The sequence below is a fragment of the Anas platyrhynchos genome, chromosome 19 (genome assembly GCF_047663525.1).
Source record: "Anas platyrhynchos isolate ZD024472 breed Pekin duck chromosome 19, IASCAAS_PekinDuck_T2T, whole genome shotgun sequence".
In the NCBI taxonomy this organism is placed as follows: Eukaryota; Metazoa; Chordata; class Aves; order Anseriformes; family Anatidae; genus Anas; species Anas platyrhynchos.
Window position 1 is genome coordinate 2,435,825 of NC_092605.1, and position 18,800 is coordinate 2,454,624.

The window sequence follows — 18,800 nt, forward strand, 5'->3', positions numbered from 1 at the left end:
TTTTTCTTTCTTCCTATTTCTGGCAGGATGATTGAAAATAAAGAAAATCCCCCGTTTCCATAAGGGCAATGAATGAAGTTACGGGTAGGTTTCACACCCCTCTGAAACATTTCGGACACTCCTTTCAAAACCACGCATCTGATCGCTAAAGCTTGATACTTTTGACCTTTCTCTCGTACAGGAAACAACAGGCGAGAAGAATGGGAAGGGATGGAGCAGTGCTGCTCCTGCAAGACGGAGTTGTCATGCAAACTTCCAGCCCTTCCCCCGAATAAAATATCTCGGGGGGAGCAGCTGGTGCATGGAAAGTTATGAACATAAACAGATGCTGCAAGCAGATGCTCGAGTGTTCCCAGCATACCTATCTAATTATTTTAGGCACTGAGAATAGCTCGGGTCTGGTACATGACAAACGCAGGAGTTCCCCCTCCAAGGGGTTATGCCGAACCGTGCAACAAACTCCCCAAGCAAGGAAAGCTTCGGCTCGGGAATTTCGGGGCACCCTGCATGCCCCTGGCCAGCTCCCGGTGCCTCACCCCTGCCCCCAGAAAGCAGGCTGGCATCTCGGGGGGGACCATTTGCAAGAGATGCAATAAGAAGGCTCTCCTTACCTGCCGGTGGCCTTAACAGAGGTGCTTAGAGAGTTAAAAGGGCGTAAGATCCAGCAGCTGGGGGGACGCAGCAAGCCAATCCCAAGGTGCCCGCCGGCCGCCGCCGCCGCACCGCTTTGCAACTGAGCCACTCAATGAGCCGCTGCCCCTTTTTGCGGGCTGCCATGGGATGTTTAATAGCGGCCCGGCCGTCCCCGCCCTCGGCGCTATCCCGGACCAATGGGAGGCAGGAGGCCGGGCCGTGCCGAGCCGAGCCGCGCGGGGCTGCGGGGAGAGCGGCGGAGCGGCCCCGGCCGGGGGGAGCCGCGGGGCTGGGAGCGGAGCGGGGCTGGGCGCGGGGCTGCCCCGCCGGGGGGCGCCGCGGGGCACGGAGAGCACGGGGGCGGCTCGGAGGGGAGGCGGAGGTGGGAGCGAAGAAGCTCCCGAGCGCTCATCCCCGGAGCGCTCATCCCCGGAGCGCCCGTCCCCGAAGCGCACAAGCCCCGGGGCGCCCATCCCTGGGGCGCCCATCCCCTGAGCACCCAGCCCTGGAGCGCACGAGCCCCGGGGCATCCAAACCCCGCAACGCCCCGAAGCGCCCATCCCCGGAGCACCCATCCCCGGAGCGCCCATCCCTGGTGCGCCCAAGCCCCGAAGCGCCCAAGCCCCGGAGCACCCATCCCCGGAGCACCCATCCCCGAAGCGCCCATCCCCAAGGCACCCATCCCCAGTACACCCAAGCCCGGAGCACCCAGCCCAGCCTCCCCCGAGCCCCAGGGCGCCCACTCTGCCCTGCATCCACCGGTTGAGCCCGCGGCCACCAAGCACCTGCCCACGGGTGTTTCCCCCCCATACCGGGAAGGGTTTTAATGGGCAGCTTGTGAAGGTGCCAGGGGATCTGCGTGTCTGCTCACTCCAGTTTTCTCGTCTCGGACTTGTGTCCGAGGGCCGGTGTAGGAAGAAACAATAGCAGGGAGAAAACAGTTTTGTTCCTTTCTGTAGTCACATTCCATCTTTATTTCGGGGAAGAGAAATGCTAAAATGCAGGGTACCTAATCGCAAACATCCAACCCTCGTGTGCACGAGACACAAGTCAGGCATACCGCACTACCGCTATTTTAAATTAACATCCTTCTCTTTGAAATCTAACGTCCCTTCCAAAATAAGAGCTTTGATCCCTGAACTAAGGTATTTTAGAGCAAAGCTGGAAGCAAGAAAAGTGCCTGCAGTACATGGGACCCGTCTCTTCGCTTCAGAGATCACCTGTGGCAGTGCGATCAGCAGGCTGTCTGGCCACTGGTGAAATGTGCAGAAATCAAAATGATATTTAATAGCTTGTCCTCCCCACAGTGGACGTGGCCTAAGACATCTGACAAAGAAAACAAGGATGAAATGTCTGGCTGGGAGCCCTTCAGGAACAAAAACAGCCTTGTAAGCATGCTCTGAAGTTTGCCAAACTCCAGCTCTGATGGACAGTGCAGGGGTGTTAGTTTCCGAGGCAGGTGTCCTCTGCTGCAGCGCTCTCCTGCTGCCCGCGGAAAGCCGAGTTCCTGAATGCTAACAGCTGAACTGCATCAGAGAGCCCTGTGTGCTGTGCTAGAAAAATAAGAGCGAAGGTGACTGCTGAACGCAAGGCTCGCAGACCACACAAGGTGTTAGAAGTTGGCGCGAGCACCTTAAACTGCACCCAGGGCTGCAATGGTAGCTGCTGCAATGCCCAGCAAGCAGGCGCTGGGTGGCTTCAGGGACAAGGTGGCGTGAAGCAGCAGTCAGACCTTCTCCCCAGGGGACAGCCCGGTCCCCTCTGCCAGGGAGCTTCTTACCATACCCACAAGAGGCTCTAAAGATGATGCCCTGCTTCCCACAGCAATGCCAGTGCCTGCAGTCACCAGCAGGTCGCTGAAGCTCTCCTCCTCCTCCTCACCGGTTTTGGGAGATTATAACTGACATTAGCAGTCTCTAAATACTCAATAAAAATGCTGTGCCTAAATGCTTTCTCATGGAGTAAAGGCTTGAAAAAAACAAACACTCTCAGGTTGTTGCTGAACAATTGCCGCTGTCACTGCTGTCATTTACAGTATTTGTCGAGTTCCCTATATTCTGAATGAGGAAGCACAGCGCTGGTGCAGCAACAAACACAATGACCAAATGCAGCTGCTTTTATAAGTCCCCAGTGTTGTGTGTGCAGGATATGCAAAGTTTGCACGGTGGCAAGAGGGGAAGAAAAGACATTTCTTTTGTATATTGAGCAATCTTCCATGTTGGGCAATCATATTTTTTATGAATTATTCTTGTGTGGTTCTGTTAATTTTTAATTGAAAAAATAAAAAGTCTTATAGCTCAGGTAAGTTTCTCCTGATTGATTAAACTGGAAAAAAAAATCTGCAAGAGGGAAAGACAATTATTTTTTATGTTCAGTAAGACCAAGGTCACCCATCCACAGGATTTGAAAGTCATAGGGACAAATACTACACAGTCCATGTAACCACACCAGAGGAAAAAAAAATCCCTAATTTCTCTCAACGTATGTGTGCATCCTCTGAACAGCTAAAATAGCAATGACTTGACCCACGTTGAGGTGTGTGCTCATCTGAGCGTAACTGAAACCAAGGTGCTGTGATACACTATAGCTACGAAATGCTCTGCTGACAATACATGCAGCGTGCTGGAGGGTGGGTTCAACAAATCTCTGCACAATACCCGCAAGATGTTACCGATTAAAGCCTGACCTTACAGACTCTTACTCAGCCTTTACTCATGTAAACTGACTGATAAAGGCTACTGACCTACGAGACCCAGAGAGCCCGGATCTGCCGATATGAGTAAGTCTTATTCACGGCAGAACGGACATGCAGGCCAAGCCATTTAGCATTTCACGGTGAAGAAGGCTAGAATATAAACATCATGGCTATTTTATAGCTTTCTTAAAGTTGAAGCAACTCTGCCCAGAAAGCTCTTCTTAGAATGAAATATTGATTCTAATCTATTACACAGATTATAAGAAGTGTAACAAAGCTGTCTCTCGTCTGCGTGAGCTTCAGCAAGAGAAGTACTCCCAAACTCCCCAAACAGGGAAGTTGAAGTTACAAGAAAGGTTTCTAAAAAACCCTTTCCTGTTGCAACAAGCCAGGACAAAGAGGGTGAGAGACAGCTGAAAACTTAACCCTCAAGAGTGAGTGAGGGTTTGTTTTTCTTTTCTCAATGTTTTCCCATTTGATGTAGTCTAGCTAGAGAAGTACCTTTCTGCCACCACATAGAGCCTCCTTACTGAAATATTAGACGAGCTGCAGGAGATAGTCATGGTCTGAGGAGTTTTCAAGGCAAGATCCACTATCTGCAGAAGAAACGGCATCAAGGGATTGAAAGGGCTCTGGCAAAGCAGAATATTTATGTTTCAAACTAGGGTAGGAAGTGTAAGAAAAGGAGCCATTAGCATAGTGGGGATGCTTTTTCTCATACATCTTTCAGCCTTTCACATTAGTGAAAGGAAAGGCTTTTCTCTTCATACATGTATTTTCTGTTTTCCGGCGTCATTCTCACCTTTGCCATCACAGCCACCCTCTCCCTCAGTCTTGCAGAGATCTGCAGATGACCTGCAGAAGCAAATTGGAGAGTGGTATTGCAGGCACAGATCTTGCCAGCTGGGACCCAGAGGCTCTCGCCCCTGTCTTACTGCATGTTATTAAATTGGTTTTTCTGTCTTGGCGGTGAAATGACCTAATTATCAGATTGCATTAGTCTCCATCTCTTAAAGTGGCCAAATCTGCTTTGGTTCTCAAGGATTTTATTGCCAGCTGAAAATAGCTTGATTGTATTGTATTTGCAAGGAAAACATGGTCTGGTAGAATCAAAGCAGTCGGTTTCCACAAGAAGAAATGCTGTAAATAACGTGTTGTGCTTTCTGTTGGTCTCACCATTTCCATGCATGTAAACTGGCATAAGTTAGCCTTTCTTCTCTAACCATTAAGTCAAGTGGAAAAAATTCACCAGGAAAAGGTGGTTTCCCCATTCACATCAACCCCCTGGGGTTTAGACATTAACTGGATCTTTATAGATCTAATGCTGGGATCTCCAAGGAAAAATGAAGCCACATTTGCAATAAAAGGAATGGGTGAATCCAATGGAAATTCCAGAGGGAGTCAGTTACATGTTTGATAAGACTTGAGAATGCAAATAAATATATTTTGTACCTTGCAAGCAAATAGAATATACAGATGTGCAGCCAGTGACATGGTTATACTGGATAATACTGTGCTTGTTCATAGAAGGAGTGAAATATGGCATAGGAAATTGAATTGTTTTATATCACCGAGAATAGCGGAATTCACACACCATTCACATTTTCTCTCTTTCCTTCCCAGATACAGTGTGTCCAAAATCTTTGCTGAAGATTTCAGTCTGTCTAATTCAGTCTGATTGTAAAGTCAAACCACCAACTGGTGGCTATATTTTGAAATATTAAAGTAAATGCTTTCAGTCATTGCTACTGCAGATGGTGGATGTGGGAAGCAAGGTGAAGAAATCTCGAAATAATGAATTACAAACAGTAATCCATAGCTAACAGTAACTGTATATAACCAGAAATCCAAAAGCAACCCAAGAAGTTCTGCCAAGGAAAACTTATTTCCAGCACCATATTCCATGTGGTTTGATTCACACTGAATTAAGATGCCTACTTTAAAGGATCTTTAATTTCCAGCTAAACTCTTAGACACAATAAGATATGGCTAAAAAAGGGGGGAGTGAGGGGACACAGATGACACAAGGTGTGGGGAGATCTCCCAGGTCTCAAACGACACTTACCAGTACAGGGTCAAAAACCCTAAAAATGATTAGGGAATGTAAATCTGCCATTTAATGTACACCTTGCACGTTCTTCACTTTCTGGAAGATTTGCTTTAGAAAGACATTTGTATAACCATTTAGTTATCCATTTTCACAGTTTAGGATTATGGATATTTTTTTTTTTATTATTTTGGAAATACGGTAAAGTTGAGGGACATCTAGTATAATTTGTGACATGGCAATGTTGTTTATTGTAACTCCTCCAGCCCTCAGTCAGCTATGGCAATTTTTCCTCAAAGGCAATGGGGAACATATGTTCAGATTAATGAGAATGACCTTAGAATAAGTGGTAAAACTGCCCAAGGATTTGCATATTAATAAAGCTAATATTTTCCTATTAATCTCTGTAATCATTTTCCATAGTTCCCATTCTTTGGATATCTCAAGGGAAAGGGAGTTAATGGTTAATAAAACTAGCCAGAGTGGTGAGAACATGCCCATGGAGCTGACATAGGGAACCTGACAATTCCTGGAAGGAAAAGGGTTAAGAGCCAGCAACTTACACATACAAAACTGTGTGACTACACTTTCATTCTCTTCCTTACAGCTTCAGTTGTTTAGTGTTACTGGCCTGCCAGATTTTCTAAAATCAGGATAGGCTCACGCTCAGCTGAACAGAACAGGGTAAGAATATCTTTGTATTTCTCTGGCTTGCAAATTTTTAGTGATGTGAGTACTGTATGGAAGCAGGAGGGCTATCAAGGGAGCAGGTATTCACAGGGTTTTCAATGCATACCCTGCTGTGGGATAGCACCAGTCAAGCCACGTACTCGCTCGGGAGCCCATGTCGTGCTTGGCCACCTTTCAAACGTTCACCTGCAGAGCCCTCTGAGCTCAGAGACGCAGGAACAAAACTTAAACCTCTTTCCCTGGAAGTTCTGAGTCTGATGAGTTGATCCTTGCAAATGGCTGTTAGCCAAAGTGTGAGGGTGGGGAGAGAGCTGCATGTGAAGATGTGTTTCTGGTCCGCTTCTCCGCTCCTGCAGCATCTTGCCCACCGACCCTTCTGGCACAGCAGCGGAGCGCTAAGCAAGCACAGAGGGAGCTTACTTTTAGGTGTTCTGTGCAAGACAAGCAAGGGGCAATGCTACCAACCCGTGTTTTTCCTAATTCCAGTACTGCTGTAAGAGAAGGGATGAAGTAGAGATCTGATTTGGCCTTTGTCACTGTGTGTGTGCCACTGTAGGTGGAAATGGGGGAAATTTCCAATGGGAAGAGATGGAAATTTTTCATCTTTTCTAAGCAAAATTAACACAAAGTATTTCTGCAACTGTCCTGCCAACCTATATACAAGTTGGTTCACCTAAGTGATTCAGCCTCCACTTTCTCAGGTGATGCCTGGCAGTTCCTGAAGGAAAGATGATGTGAAATAAGTGGGATTCAAGATCTAGAAGTGACTGAGATTACCTCTGTTAAAATCCTACATGGCTTCCCTGCATTGCAATATGCATATTGTATTTCTGTTGATGGTCTTTTTTTTTTTTTTTTATCTATCACTGTATTTTACTGCCAATCACTGTAGCCACTCTAGTGAAAACTGTGCGTTGATAAACTCAGAGGCACCTAGTTTGTGTTAACATTGCCCTGTGAATTAATTACTGCTCTCCTAACTTTCTTAGATTTTTTAGTCTATTATATTAGCTTAGATAAAAATGTCCTCAGTGTTTTCCACTGGTTTGTACCAGAACGTCAGAATTGGCCTGGACTGCGTGGCCACACGGTAAATGACAACATCAGAGTTTATTTTCTCTGCCGGAAAGCAAATAAACTTTGCTGAAAACAGAGAGTTAGATCATTGGCCATTGTGGAAGGAAAAATACAGAATACAGTAGAAAACAAGCTTGAATTTCCTGAGGAGCTAGCACTGTGCCTATTTACATCACATGCGGAACTCCATCTTGATGGCCGTGGTGCAGACTACTCCCTGATAGGAGACCGGGTGACTGGGCCGGCTGTTCCAAAGCATGTCACCTCCAACCGGGCACAGCAATTCCCTCTTCGGCTCCACAGCGGCACCCACAAAGGCCACACAACCTCTCACAGCCATGGTCTCGGCATCTTTTCTTCCTTGCTGGAGAGCCTGGCCGGGAGCTGCGCAGCCAGGGCAATCAGGGGAGTGGATCGCTGGCACAAAATGGCTGCCCAGCCCCACTCGTAACTCCCGCATGGCTGGGAAGGAGGTAGACGAATTAAATTAGCTGGCACCTTCCTAAATTTCCCTCAAAACTAAAATTGAACAGATGAGTAAAGCCATACCAAGCTCAGATTGTTGGTTAAGCTTCCTGATATTGTTTTTGACTGATTATTTGGACCGGGCCTTCAAGGCCCACCCACTAAAACACCTCTGTCATTTGAAAAATCTGTCGTCAGAGAGGAAATAATCTTCGGCAAGAAAATGCCACTGCTTCCTTTCTTTTCCTATCGTAATCTTGCGCTGCTTATTTGCTTTTCTGATGTCATTTTGTGCCTCCAGGCTAAATTTTGCCTTTCGCTTGTGCAGACACAGAGGGGAGGGAGGATTCCCCACCCACTTCTGGGCATCCTGAATTAAATTTTGGGCCGAACTGCATGTCCTGTGCTGCTTTGGCCCTTGGAAAGGATGGCCCCAGAAGGAGGCTCCCCCCGGTTTTGTGCTAGTAGATGTTGTGCCTGAGAAGGAATGAGCCATGCACTTCTTTGTAATCTCCCTAATACTTCAAAAGTTGGCTTTGATCCTCTAATATTATTTGAGCTAATGCCCAAACCTTATTAAGCAACCTTGTGACAGAGACTGGAGGGAAAAGGATTGTGCCATTTCTCATCAAGTATTAAAAAAATCAGTACAGAAATTCATGAAATGTCGAAGTTGCTGCAGCCCACGGTGACACCATGGCCTGCCGCTGGCATTGCAGGCCCTGGGACTCCAGAGGTTTCCTGGGCCTGTGCTTGCTCTTCCCACGGGAATGGGTGCTGCAGAGAGTAAGGGGCATAGGGGGGCCAGGCTGGCACAAGTCAGCTTGTTGGTGGCATAAAGCAATCCACAGAAACACACTGTCAGACCTCGGCTCACAAAAAGATGGTCTGATTACAGGAAGGCCGTGTTCTTTTGCTGAGTCCTGAGACAGGAACCGCCTTTATTCAGAGTAGCACTTAGATCTGTATTTTGCTTTGACCTAATCGCATGCTTAACTTCAGAGCTAACTGCCTACCGAGGCCACCGGTAAGGGCTCAGGCAGAGGGAACGCTCCGCACTCGAGTTCTGACTATCTTGGTTTGACAAAGGCCAGAGATCACATGTCGAGGCAATCAGTGGCAAAGAGTAAAGAGTGAGAGAGGCAGCCAGAGAGACAAAGAGATAAAGAGAATGAACAGAGGCTCGTCATGTCGCTTGTTACAGTACTGGAAGGTGCTTGTGCTCTCTGACAGAAAAGGTGACATAAAAACCTTTGCAAAATAGAGCAGAGCCGGGCACAACGGGATGGCTTTGTTCATCCTTGCTAATGGGATGGCTCCGGTGCTTAGGATCGAGTGCCAACAGCGCCAATCATTCCTGTGTGCTTTGTTAAAAAAAAAAAAAAAAAAATCCTCCAAATTTTCAGAAGTTAGAAATCACCCACCAGCTCAGCTCTCATTATTCACCACCCCTGGTTCTGGCCACCAGCACCGCCAGGTAAAGCCAGGGTGGGTGCACAATAAAGGTGAGCAGGTCTGAAAACATAAGTGAACACTGCAGAGAGCTGTTTGCTTTGCATTATTCACACTCTTCAAGCTCTGGCAAATTGCTTTTCCTCTGACCATACTGTAATTTTTTCAAGCTGAACTGGTTTGGATAGAGTAAATATCTGTTCTGAGTCCTCATTAGAAATTTCAATTGACTTTGAATCTTTTTGGAAGGTCCAGAGAGAAATAGAAGACTTTCAAGCATCTTTGTGCTTTTGGTGTCTGGAAGTGGCTTCTCTCACAGGAGAGAAAAGAAAAGAAGCAGATCTATTTGAGTAATTTAATCCGTATAAGGTAATTTACTACAAGGCAACACTTCAGCGCTCAGTGCTTTTTATTTTCCAGCACACAAGTATCCCTGACCTTGCTCTTTTCTAACCTCAGTTGGGTTTCGGCTAGCTCTGTAAGAAGAAGCCTCCCTAAGGAACAAATCTACAAGTCAAAGTCATGACTTCCTTTGCTCAAAAAAGGATCCAGAAGACTGGATCAGCTGTATGTATCTCCTCCCTTTATATGGTTAGGCTGTTCCAGCGCTTTCATCATCTCTGGTAAAATTAGCACTATAGTAATTACCCTGGGCCAAATACACAGCTGGTGAAAGTGCACATATTTCAGAGGGACGAAACTTGAGATGGAATTGGCAGGCGCTGTCCCACTTATTAATGCGAACGTAAGGAAAGTGATGGGAGTTGTTTCAGTCCCGCATCCACATGTGTAGACATATGCACTCAACATGCAATTCTGCTTTTACCTGCTAGAGCTTTGCACCCAACTTCCTGAGTATTGCCAATGCCAGCATTTCCAAAATCATCCCTCTGCATCTTTGGTACGGACCGTACCAAGGGAAGTCTGTGGGGCTTGGTCTTTGCACCAACAGCCATAGGTTTGCTGGAGGGTGTTGGGAGACAGCTTCTGGTGTGTAAAGCTGTGCAGGGCTTATGCCTCATGGGGGATTCAGCTAAAATGGGATGGTGACTATATTTGATGGTTTTACTTGGTACTTCTCCAAAAAGAAGGATAAAATGAGAGGAAAGGGAAAGAGGACCCAGTAAGGCATGGGTATTTGGCCCTCCAAAAGGAGTGGCTGCCAGTTCAGGAATGACGCTGTGCCATGCCCTCATAAATGAAAGAACTGACAAGGGAAAGGTGAATTTTTTGCCTGTGGAAAATGAGATCACTGAATAGAAGAGGTTTTAATCAGTATATGCAATGAGTAATGCAACAACTGCAATAAGGTTACCAGATTTTTTTTCTCTACTCACATCCCACCACAGGTCCCTCTGGAAACTGTGCTATTGAAATTGGTGGGGTCAGCTTTACTCAACATGAGTAAGGCCCTTGACCTGGGTGGGCAAGGAAGCTTCCCCCTAGAGTACATTTACCAGGGTCTTTTCTGATTTCTATTTGATGATCTGAAATGGGACCTACCCATTTATCCATAAGCCTTATTTTTCACACCCCACTTAGGGCATGCCTATCACAATGAAACACTTATCGGTCAAAATTTGAAAAATTAACAACACACCCAAAAGGCAACTCCACCCAGACAGTGTGCTGGACACCCAGTACGGACACTGCCCTGAGGCACAGCACAAAGTGGCAGTACTGGGGAGGCTTCGGGGCTGTCTCCTCTCTACTGCTGTTTTGTGCGATGGTCACATACAGGCTGTCAGCTCATTTTGGCACCTGGGCTAAGCAGGAATCGTGCCGAATGAACGTCAGACCAAAAATAGTTCCTGCCCTGTCAGGCGAGTCTGAGAGACACCCTGTGATCAAAGATGGGGAAACACAAGGAACAAATACAATGCCCAGTAGTCGCAGCGGACCAGCTGCCTGACAGTTGTGGAGCTTCCTACACACGCTGCTGCGAAGGAGGGTTTGAAGAAAGGATGTGAAGGAGAATGATGATATAGATGGTTCAGCAGATGTTTAATTGGAGCTACTCCCATGCGTGAGAGAACGCACGAAGCTGTTCAATGGAAAATGTGCGTTCAGAAGTGGACATGGCACTGAATATGAGATAATTATTAAGGCATTTCTATTTTGGAGTCCTTCTGTGTGTAGCTTTGCATAATAAACGTAGCGTTGCCTTTCTACACGCACACACGTTCCCTGGTCCAAACAAACAAGCAGCTCTTTGCTTCTTGTCACTGATACCTCTTGAAATAAGTATCTTTGGCCACAAATAGATCATTGCCCTATTTGAAAAGTTCCTAGTGGAGCGTGGCCAGTTTTGACTGGCTATATATACCTAAGCTGGCAAATCAAGCAACCTCTCAGCTTTTGCTTCTATATATAAAGAGGAATGATATAGAATAAATCAGCCGGACGGAGCACATGTCGTATCAGTTTTTGTACCAAAACCGTTTACTTTCTGAGTTGGATTTACTCTACTGAGCCTCACAGGGCAGCTTCGGGAAGCCTTAAAGTCCTGTTCCAGGCTTCCCTAGGATGGTCGGGCAGTACCAGGGGCTGGCTGACAACAGGGTAACGCCGCCTTTCCTCACACCCTTTAGGAACAGCCGGGACCCCACTGGGGACAGCACACCCGAACCGTTTCCACTCCAGCTGCCTCGGCAGCACCGAAAAGCGGCCCCCTGAGGCAGATCCCCAGGGTCAGGCCGCGGCTGAACGCCCGGACCCCGCCGAGCTTCTGCACCCCCGGCCCCCAGCCGCTGAGGCGAGGCCCCGGCGGGGGCCGGGAAGGGACCGGGGGGGGGGCCCCGGCGGTGGCTCCGTGGGCCCCCAGCAGGTGGCGCCCGAGGGCCCCGGCCGGAGCCGCGGCGGGAGCGGGGCCGGGCGGCTCCGGGCGCAGGTGGGCGCCGGGCCCTGGGCCCTGGGTGCTGGGCCGGGGGCTACGAGCCCGGAGCCGGCCGAGTAGGGGCGCAGAACCCCCCCAGAACTTCGTCCCAGAGCCTGGGCCCTGCAGCTCCTGGGCCCTTCTGGCACCCCGTTTGTGTACCGAGGGAAGCAGAGCGTGAAGCCTGTGCTGGCTGATGGGAGGCGATATGACGGCTGCCAACAAAGCCTAGCTTTCTAGGGAGCAACAGGAGGTCAAAAAGGAGTTATCCAGTTTTCCTTTTCCCCCCCGTGATGTCTGTCTGATTTCCCCTTAGTCGTCTCCTCAGCCCCTTGGACTGACCCCAATAAACAGTTTAAATTCACAAAGTTGCCCCGGTGTTGTGATTTTAGGCCCCATGAAAACGTGGACACACATTTTTCAGCCCAGCCTAACCCCTGAATGTTCATTTTTTCATTTATATTCACTTCTGCCGCGCTCCCTCTGGAACCTGGAACCAAAGGTGCTGTCAGTCGCCTCCCCACACAGGCCTCTGAGGCCAGCCACAGACACCAACTCTTCCTGTTTGCAGGTTCCCAGCTCAAAACCAGCAAAGATTTCAGAGCTAAAAAAAGCTTACAAACAATTTTTTCTTCCCACACAAGCACTGGTACCTGTTATTGCCTGAACTGCGAGTAACCGTGTAAATGTGACGCTTCTTCTTAGACGGGCAGCTGGAGTCAGACCTCCTGCACAGTGTTTGAGAAACAAGGGATAAACAAAGGGATATGTATTATGTCCCACATCTGAAAATCAGCCTCACATAAAATATGCACTAAATGATACATGATAATGATACATGATAATGGGGAAGGAAATGCCAGCTGCCTTAATGAATGGTGGTAGGCAAATCTGGAAAAATAAATTATATAATAATCTCTTATTATATTCCCTTTGACATAAACTAATCTTGACCCAGAACAATACTCTTACTCTCCAAGAGAAAATAACTGAGATGCAGCTATAATCACGATACAGGAGTCCAATGCAAACTGGTTTGCGTTTTCTCTTTGTTGTTACAATTTTGCTTCATCTGGTAAATTTTGTGGAGAAGACAAGAACAGAGTGAACTACTTCCAGCTACGGAAAGAAAAGCCAATTGCTGCCCTGGGTGGCTGGGAAGCAGCCGCTGAGCTTCCACCCAACGCGTTGCCTTGCTGCTGAAGATGCATGGAGTATATGCAGAGCTCTGGGCATGCAGGAGGGTGCTCGTACCTCACCTCAGCACCCAGCTCACCCAGCACCTTGCCTTGGGGTGGGCCAGGGGTTAGGTTGTTTTGCTGCTGTGATGACACGTGTTACTACTTTTGATGGGTTTCTGAGAGGCTTGCATGCCTTTTTTTTTTTTTTTTAAACTTTTTACCTTGCTCAGCTCTGCAATGGGGATGAATAAAAAGAAAACCAAACAAAAAATCCTTGGAATACATCCTCATCTAGAAATAGCAGATGGATGAGGAAGGTTCTTCCTCCTCCTTGCTCAAAACTGCTGTTCACCAGCATACATTAAGTGTCCCTTCTAGGCCCGCTCCTGGGCAAGGTGGGCTGGCCCTGCCCAAGTGCCAGATACAGGGGCTTTGTGCGGTGGGCTCTGCCTTGCACACCTCATTCCCGTCTCACCCAGCTGGTGCTGTCAAAGATCCATCATCAGGTGAGGAAATTGCCGGTTAGCTTGCAAGCTCGGAACCCGGCTGCCATGGGTGTGTGTACATCTGCGAGAGGGGCTTTGTGAGCTCACACCTAACAGCAAGCTGTGATGTCTTGAGCCCCCATTCATCGGAGCTCATGTTAAGAAACTGCAACAGAATGTACTTACAACTTTGTGAATTTGCTCGTGATTTGGCATCTTTTAAAGTCAAAAGGCTACTCTGTGCCTTATAAATTTTTCCATTGCCTCTTAGTGCATAAGATACGGAAACTTAAAACAGTGACTGAGTGGAAGAGAAGTAAAATGTGCTCTCACAAGGTGTGTGGCAGAGGCATGTTCTTTATTTCTGTGTCTTTATTCATAAAAATGCAATGCATGCTTTACTATATATTATAACACATAGTTTTTATACTCTGATAAATGAAATTAAAATATCAAACAGAGAAACCCAGAAAAAGCCAGACGGGTTGAGACCAGTGGTTCAAATAGTATCCTGTCTCCAGCACGGGCTGGTATCAGATGCTGCAGATAAAAGTAGAAGAAACTGTATCGTAGCCTGTTATGAATTAACATGCCCAGGAGAAAAGTTTCTTCCTGACCCTCATCAGTTAGTGGTTGACTTATATGCCAAAGCATACATTACTATACATACGCACGTATTTCTATCTATCTATACCAAGAAGCATGTGACCAAATGCTAAATCAGACTCCTGGTACTTTCACTTACAGGAAAGTCATTCCAAGGAAAGAATTTTCTTCACCGCAAGAGGCTCACACGGTACATAACTGGGAGAGGGAAAGGCAGCTGATATTCACAGCTTAATAAGGGAAACTACCTTTACGAGCAACACCTGAAATGTGTACCTTTTGAAGATACTTTGGGAATTCTGGTTACATATCTCAGTAATATCTCAGATCTCTGAGTAGCTTTACCTATGTAATTAAGCAAATACTCACACATGTGTAAGTACTTGTAAAGTGACCTAGTTATGCAGACTTCATATTAAACATTCCCTTTTTCTGAAAATCATAGGGTCGTACAAAAACGGGGTTTGAAAGTTCAAGGCAAACCTGACCATTCTGTATCACTCCTGACAGCCACCTAACAAACTCCTGAGAGGCACCAGCACCAAAATTATACACCCCACAGATCTGTCCTGTGCTTTGCCTTCTTTAAGGTAGTTTCTACTAATGTCTAACTTCAATCTCTTTGGCTTCAGTTTAAGCCCATGTCCTCCCGTCCTACCCACCAGATAAAGAGAACAGATCATTCCTCTCTCTTGATTTGCAATGTTTGAGAACTCTTTTTCCTAATTCCCTTCTGTCTTCTTTGGACTGAAAGCCCTTCAATTATTTCCCTACTTCCTTACTGATATATTTTCAGTATCTCTGGATTCATTTTTTCCATGTCTTTCCCAAAGTGCGGTGCCCAACACTGAATCAAGTACCCAGCCAAGAGCTTTCAAAGACAGAGTGTGGAAGGATGACTTCACATGTCTCAATGGCTATATTCTATTTTATACAACCTGATGGTATTTTTGCAATACCATATAAATACTGAGAACCTTACACATTTTCCCACTGAATTTCTTCCCATTTTTAGACTATTTCCCCAATGCTTGCTGGTGCTCAAATCTAGGATACAATGAGATGTTTTCTACTGCAGTTATGGACTGATGGTGGTGATGATTCAGCATATAAAATAGGCTAATTAATGAGCTTAGGAATAGCTACCTCCCCTCAGGCTTGTTAATATATTTGGTTTTATCTAAAGGGATCACATAGGATCCAGAACACAAGTGCTAGCAAAAAAAGAGAAATGCAAGATACATTAAAATAATGCAGTGATACTACTATATGCAGTAAGTTTCACAAAAGGAAAATAAAACAATCAGCATGTTGGTTTTCTTTTCATTAAATGTGATTAGCTCATAAAAACTTTGAATTAGTCAGCATGATGTGAATGACTCGTCAGACCTAATTTTAGCAGCTTAATGTTAGCCAGCATTTCAGAATACAATAAGCAGAGAGGGATGAGCAGTTCCAGGATAAGACCATCCTATTGCCTTCAGCTCCCTAACCACGCAGATTAGGATGGGATGAACTCCCCTGTGAAGACAGAGAAAAAGTTACAGCAGTCACGGAGAGCCTTGACCAGCCTTGACACTTCTTGCTGGCTGAGGTCAGGTGAGATAAATTCCATTTAAGGCAACCACAAATTCAGAGATAAATATTTTTAGGTTAGCGTGATAATTAAACATGATGCAAATTAACTGTAATCATCGGGGGGGGTGGGGGGGGAACATGATGAGATAATGACAGCGATGTGCAGAGCATGGAAATTCCATGTCATAGGCAACTTCTAAACATTGACATTTTCCCTGTTTTTCCAAATTGAGCTGACAGCTGAGTATGTAGAATTTCTCTGTAAAGGATCATTTTTACAGTCATTTCAGAAGAATAAAAATATTTCATTTTGACAAAATTATGCTGTTTGGTCTCCAGATTGATCCTTTTCCTTTTAAAGAAGCATAATAGACTAAAACGAAAAGCAAAGCTGACATTCTGAAATGAAAAGACGTTTTGATAAAAAAAAAAAAAAAAAAAAAATTGCTAAGCTCACTCTAAAAACAGGGTGATCTTTTCTCCAAGGCTTAATATGATTTTGGTGATTTTGGTTTCAAACTTGAGGTCCCATTTTGGTTTCTGAATGGTGCAGATGAGCCAGTTTGGCCAACCCTCCTAGCCATCAGAGCCACATAACAAAATCTCCACGCAGCACCAAGCCAGCTGACGCACTGCATACCTCAAACTGTGGAGGGAGTGGCATTTCTGGGAATGGCTCACGACAAGGAAATGAGAAAAGCTCACCGAGATCCCACTCACAGCCCTGGGCAGGGTGTCAGCAGGTTTCCAAAGCTACCCAGTAGCACTGGGTTCAGTTATTCTTGCCAGTTTGCTCCCTCCTGCAAAGAACAGCCCCTCAGACTCACCAATGTAACCTCAAGACAGGGGTTTCATTTGAACCGCTAGAGAGGTGCAGCTGGCACACAAGCAATCATTTGCTGTGATGGTGGGGGCATTTCAGAGCCTTCTGGAGGTATTGGGAACTGGCCTTCCAAATAAATCAGGCAGTATTAAAAAACATGACCCAGAGGGCAAGCTTCCTTGTTCTTGTTCTCTGCCTGGATCGTTTTCTATCTCTGGGCATCTCCAACATTGGTCCCTGCAGGGTAGTAAAGTTTAGACTAAGTTTGCTCAAGTACAGTAGCTGTCTAGTCAACCCAAATGTAAGCTGCTTTCTTGTGCCAGTACTAATCTGTTACTGATACCCCCGCTAACCATTGTGAAGCTCAGCACTGTGTTGTAATGTAGGCATGCTGTCAGTACGAGGTTTATAATGTAAATAGTTGTGCATATGAGTTCATTGTTGTTGGAAATGTTTTTAATTGCAGTGAAAATCTAGATTTGTGATTCCAGTGACAGTCTACTTAAGGTCACAGCTGCTTTCTGATAAGAAACCTCTCCAGAAGGCTGACAGACAGTTGTCACTGGGTCTTCTGGATCTTCACAGCTGGTGATGAGGGCAACTGCATTAAATGACTTCTGGTTTGTACTAAGGGACTTGATTTCCAGTGCTGACGTCTCTGCTTCTTTTTCCAATGTCTTCTCTGTTCGGTTCCATTCTTGCTCTTTCCGATCCAGTTGCATGGCACTGCAGTGAGGAGCATAAACTTCTGTGGTTTCTTCAAACTGTAGGCAATCCACTTTATAGTACTTTTTCTTTACATGTAAGACGTCATTAAACCTATAGCCCCAAAGAATCTCTCTGGGCACGTATGAGCTTCGGGACTGATGGGAAGTTCCCGTTGAATCACCTGTGTAGACAAACGTGACCAAGATTTCAAAGTTGTCCTTGGCCAAAGCTTTCCGGTCCAGACCATACAAGGGGCTCTCACTATCAATTTCATGTACTACCGTCACTGGTGTAACGAGTATGATCTGGTCATTCAGCAGCTTCAAGTCCTTGTACTCCATCGTCATTCTCCCTTCCTTGTCTTCCTTGTAGCGCAGCAGCTGAGCTCGCACTGAGCCCTCAACCATGTGGTTTGGTCGGAAATCACCAATGCGCCACATCAGGCAAAATTTGTCATCCCGTAAGCCCACGACAGCATAGTAGCTGAAACGAATGGTCTGAGCTCTTTTTCGCGCTGTGGCCATTTTAGCCAAGGCTGCTCCAATTATGAAGGTGTCGATAATGCAGCTCAGTACGGACTGCAGGATAACCATAAGGATCGCGACAGAGCACTCCTCCGTAACACAGCGGTAACCATACCCAATGGTCGTCTGGGTTTCCAGGGAGAACAGGAATGCTCCTGTGAAGCTACGGACGTTTGCAACACAGGGTGTTACTTCTTCGTCACTGAATAAATCTCCGTGTTGGATTGCTATCAGCCAGAAAACCAGTCCAAAGAACAGCCACGAAAGAACATAGGACAGCGAGAATATCACAAACATGTGGCGCCACTTGATGTCCACCAGTGTAGTAAATATGTCCACTACGTAGCTCTCCCATTCCCCAAAGATGTGTTTGAAGTACACATTGCAGCTGCCATCTTTGTGAAGAAATCGCTTCTGCAGTCTTTTCGTCCCCGTTTCAGGGCTGTCTTTACAAGACCCTTTGTAACTGATCTTATTTCCCTGTATGTTCACAGGCCTATAGCAACCACTCTGTTCAGTCATCTTTCTCATGTCTGCCTCGTGGCATCAGTTTACAGAACACACTTGTGGTCCCAGGGGCTATTTGTTTTCTTTGTTCATTGGGAATCTATGAAATAAAAGAAAAAGTTTATTTTTGTTTTTAATTTCGTATGCCAGAACTCTGTAAAACCAAGACTAAATATACACACTCTGTGGCCATCATGAGCAATTTTCTGAAGAGCACAGACCCTGACATTCATTACACAACATAGCTCAAAAACTTAGAAATTTAGCTAGAAAATCAACAAGCTAGAAACGTCCATATCAATCTTAAAATTTGTTACCTAGATAAAAACAGAAACCAAAAGCCTTTGTGGGGACCCCGCTGTGAGTATCTCTTCTAATACTCTGGTGAAGAAGGATTCAAATCGGTATGGGCTTTCACAAACACTCACAAGAATGGCATGAGCTCTCTTAAAGT

At 46.1% G+C, this 18,800-nt stretch overlaps 2 protein-coding genes across 5 annotated transcripts in view; both read right to left on the reverse strand.

The window, feature by feature from the left end:
* The window catches only part of KCNJ2 (potassium inwardly rectifying channel subfamily J member 2), a 58,496-nt gene that overhangs the window by 9,980 nt on the left and 29,716 nt on the right, over positions 1-18,800 (reverse strand). Inside the window, exon 1 of one of the 3 annotated variants that reach the window (XM_072025915.1) lies at positions 12,588-12,654. The exons of 1 other annotated variant lie outside the window; for it this stretch is intronic. The gene's annotated coding sequence lies outside the window, so the exon portion shown is untranslated. Of the gene's footprint in view, positions 1-611; positions 797-12,587; positions 12,655-18,800 lie in introns of those variants that run through there. One more of the 3 variants, XM_038165291.2, reaches the window with a different exon arrangement.
* The window catches only part of KCNJ16 (potassium inwardly rectifying channel subfamily J member 16), a 34,689-nt gene continuing 29,828 nt past the window's right edge, over positions 13,940-18,800 (reverse strand). For both annotated transcript variants that reach the window (XM_038165288.2, XM_038165290.2), the window contains exon 3: positions 13,940-18,446. In XM_038165288.2, the coding sequence (XP_038021216.1) occupies positions 17,081-18,370 (1,290 nt within the window). In that variant the 5' untranslated portion in view covers positions 18,371-18,446 and the 3' untranslated portion in view covers positions 13,940-17,080. The remainder of the gene's footprint in view (positions 18,447-18,800) is intronic.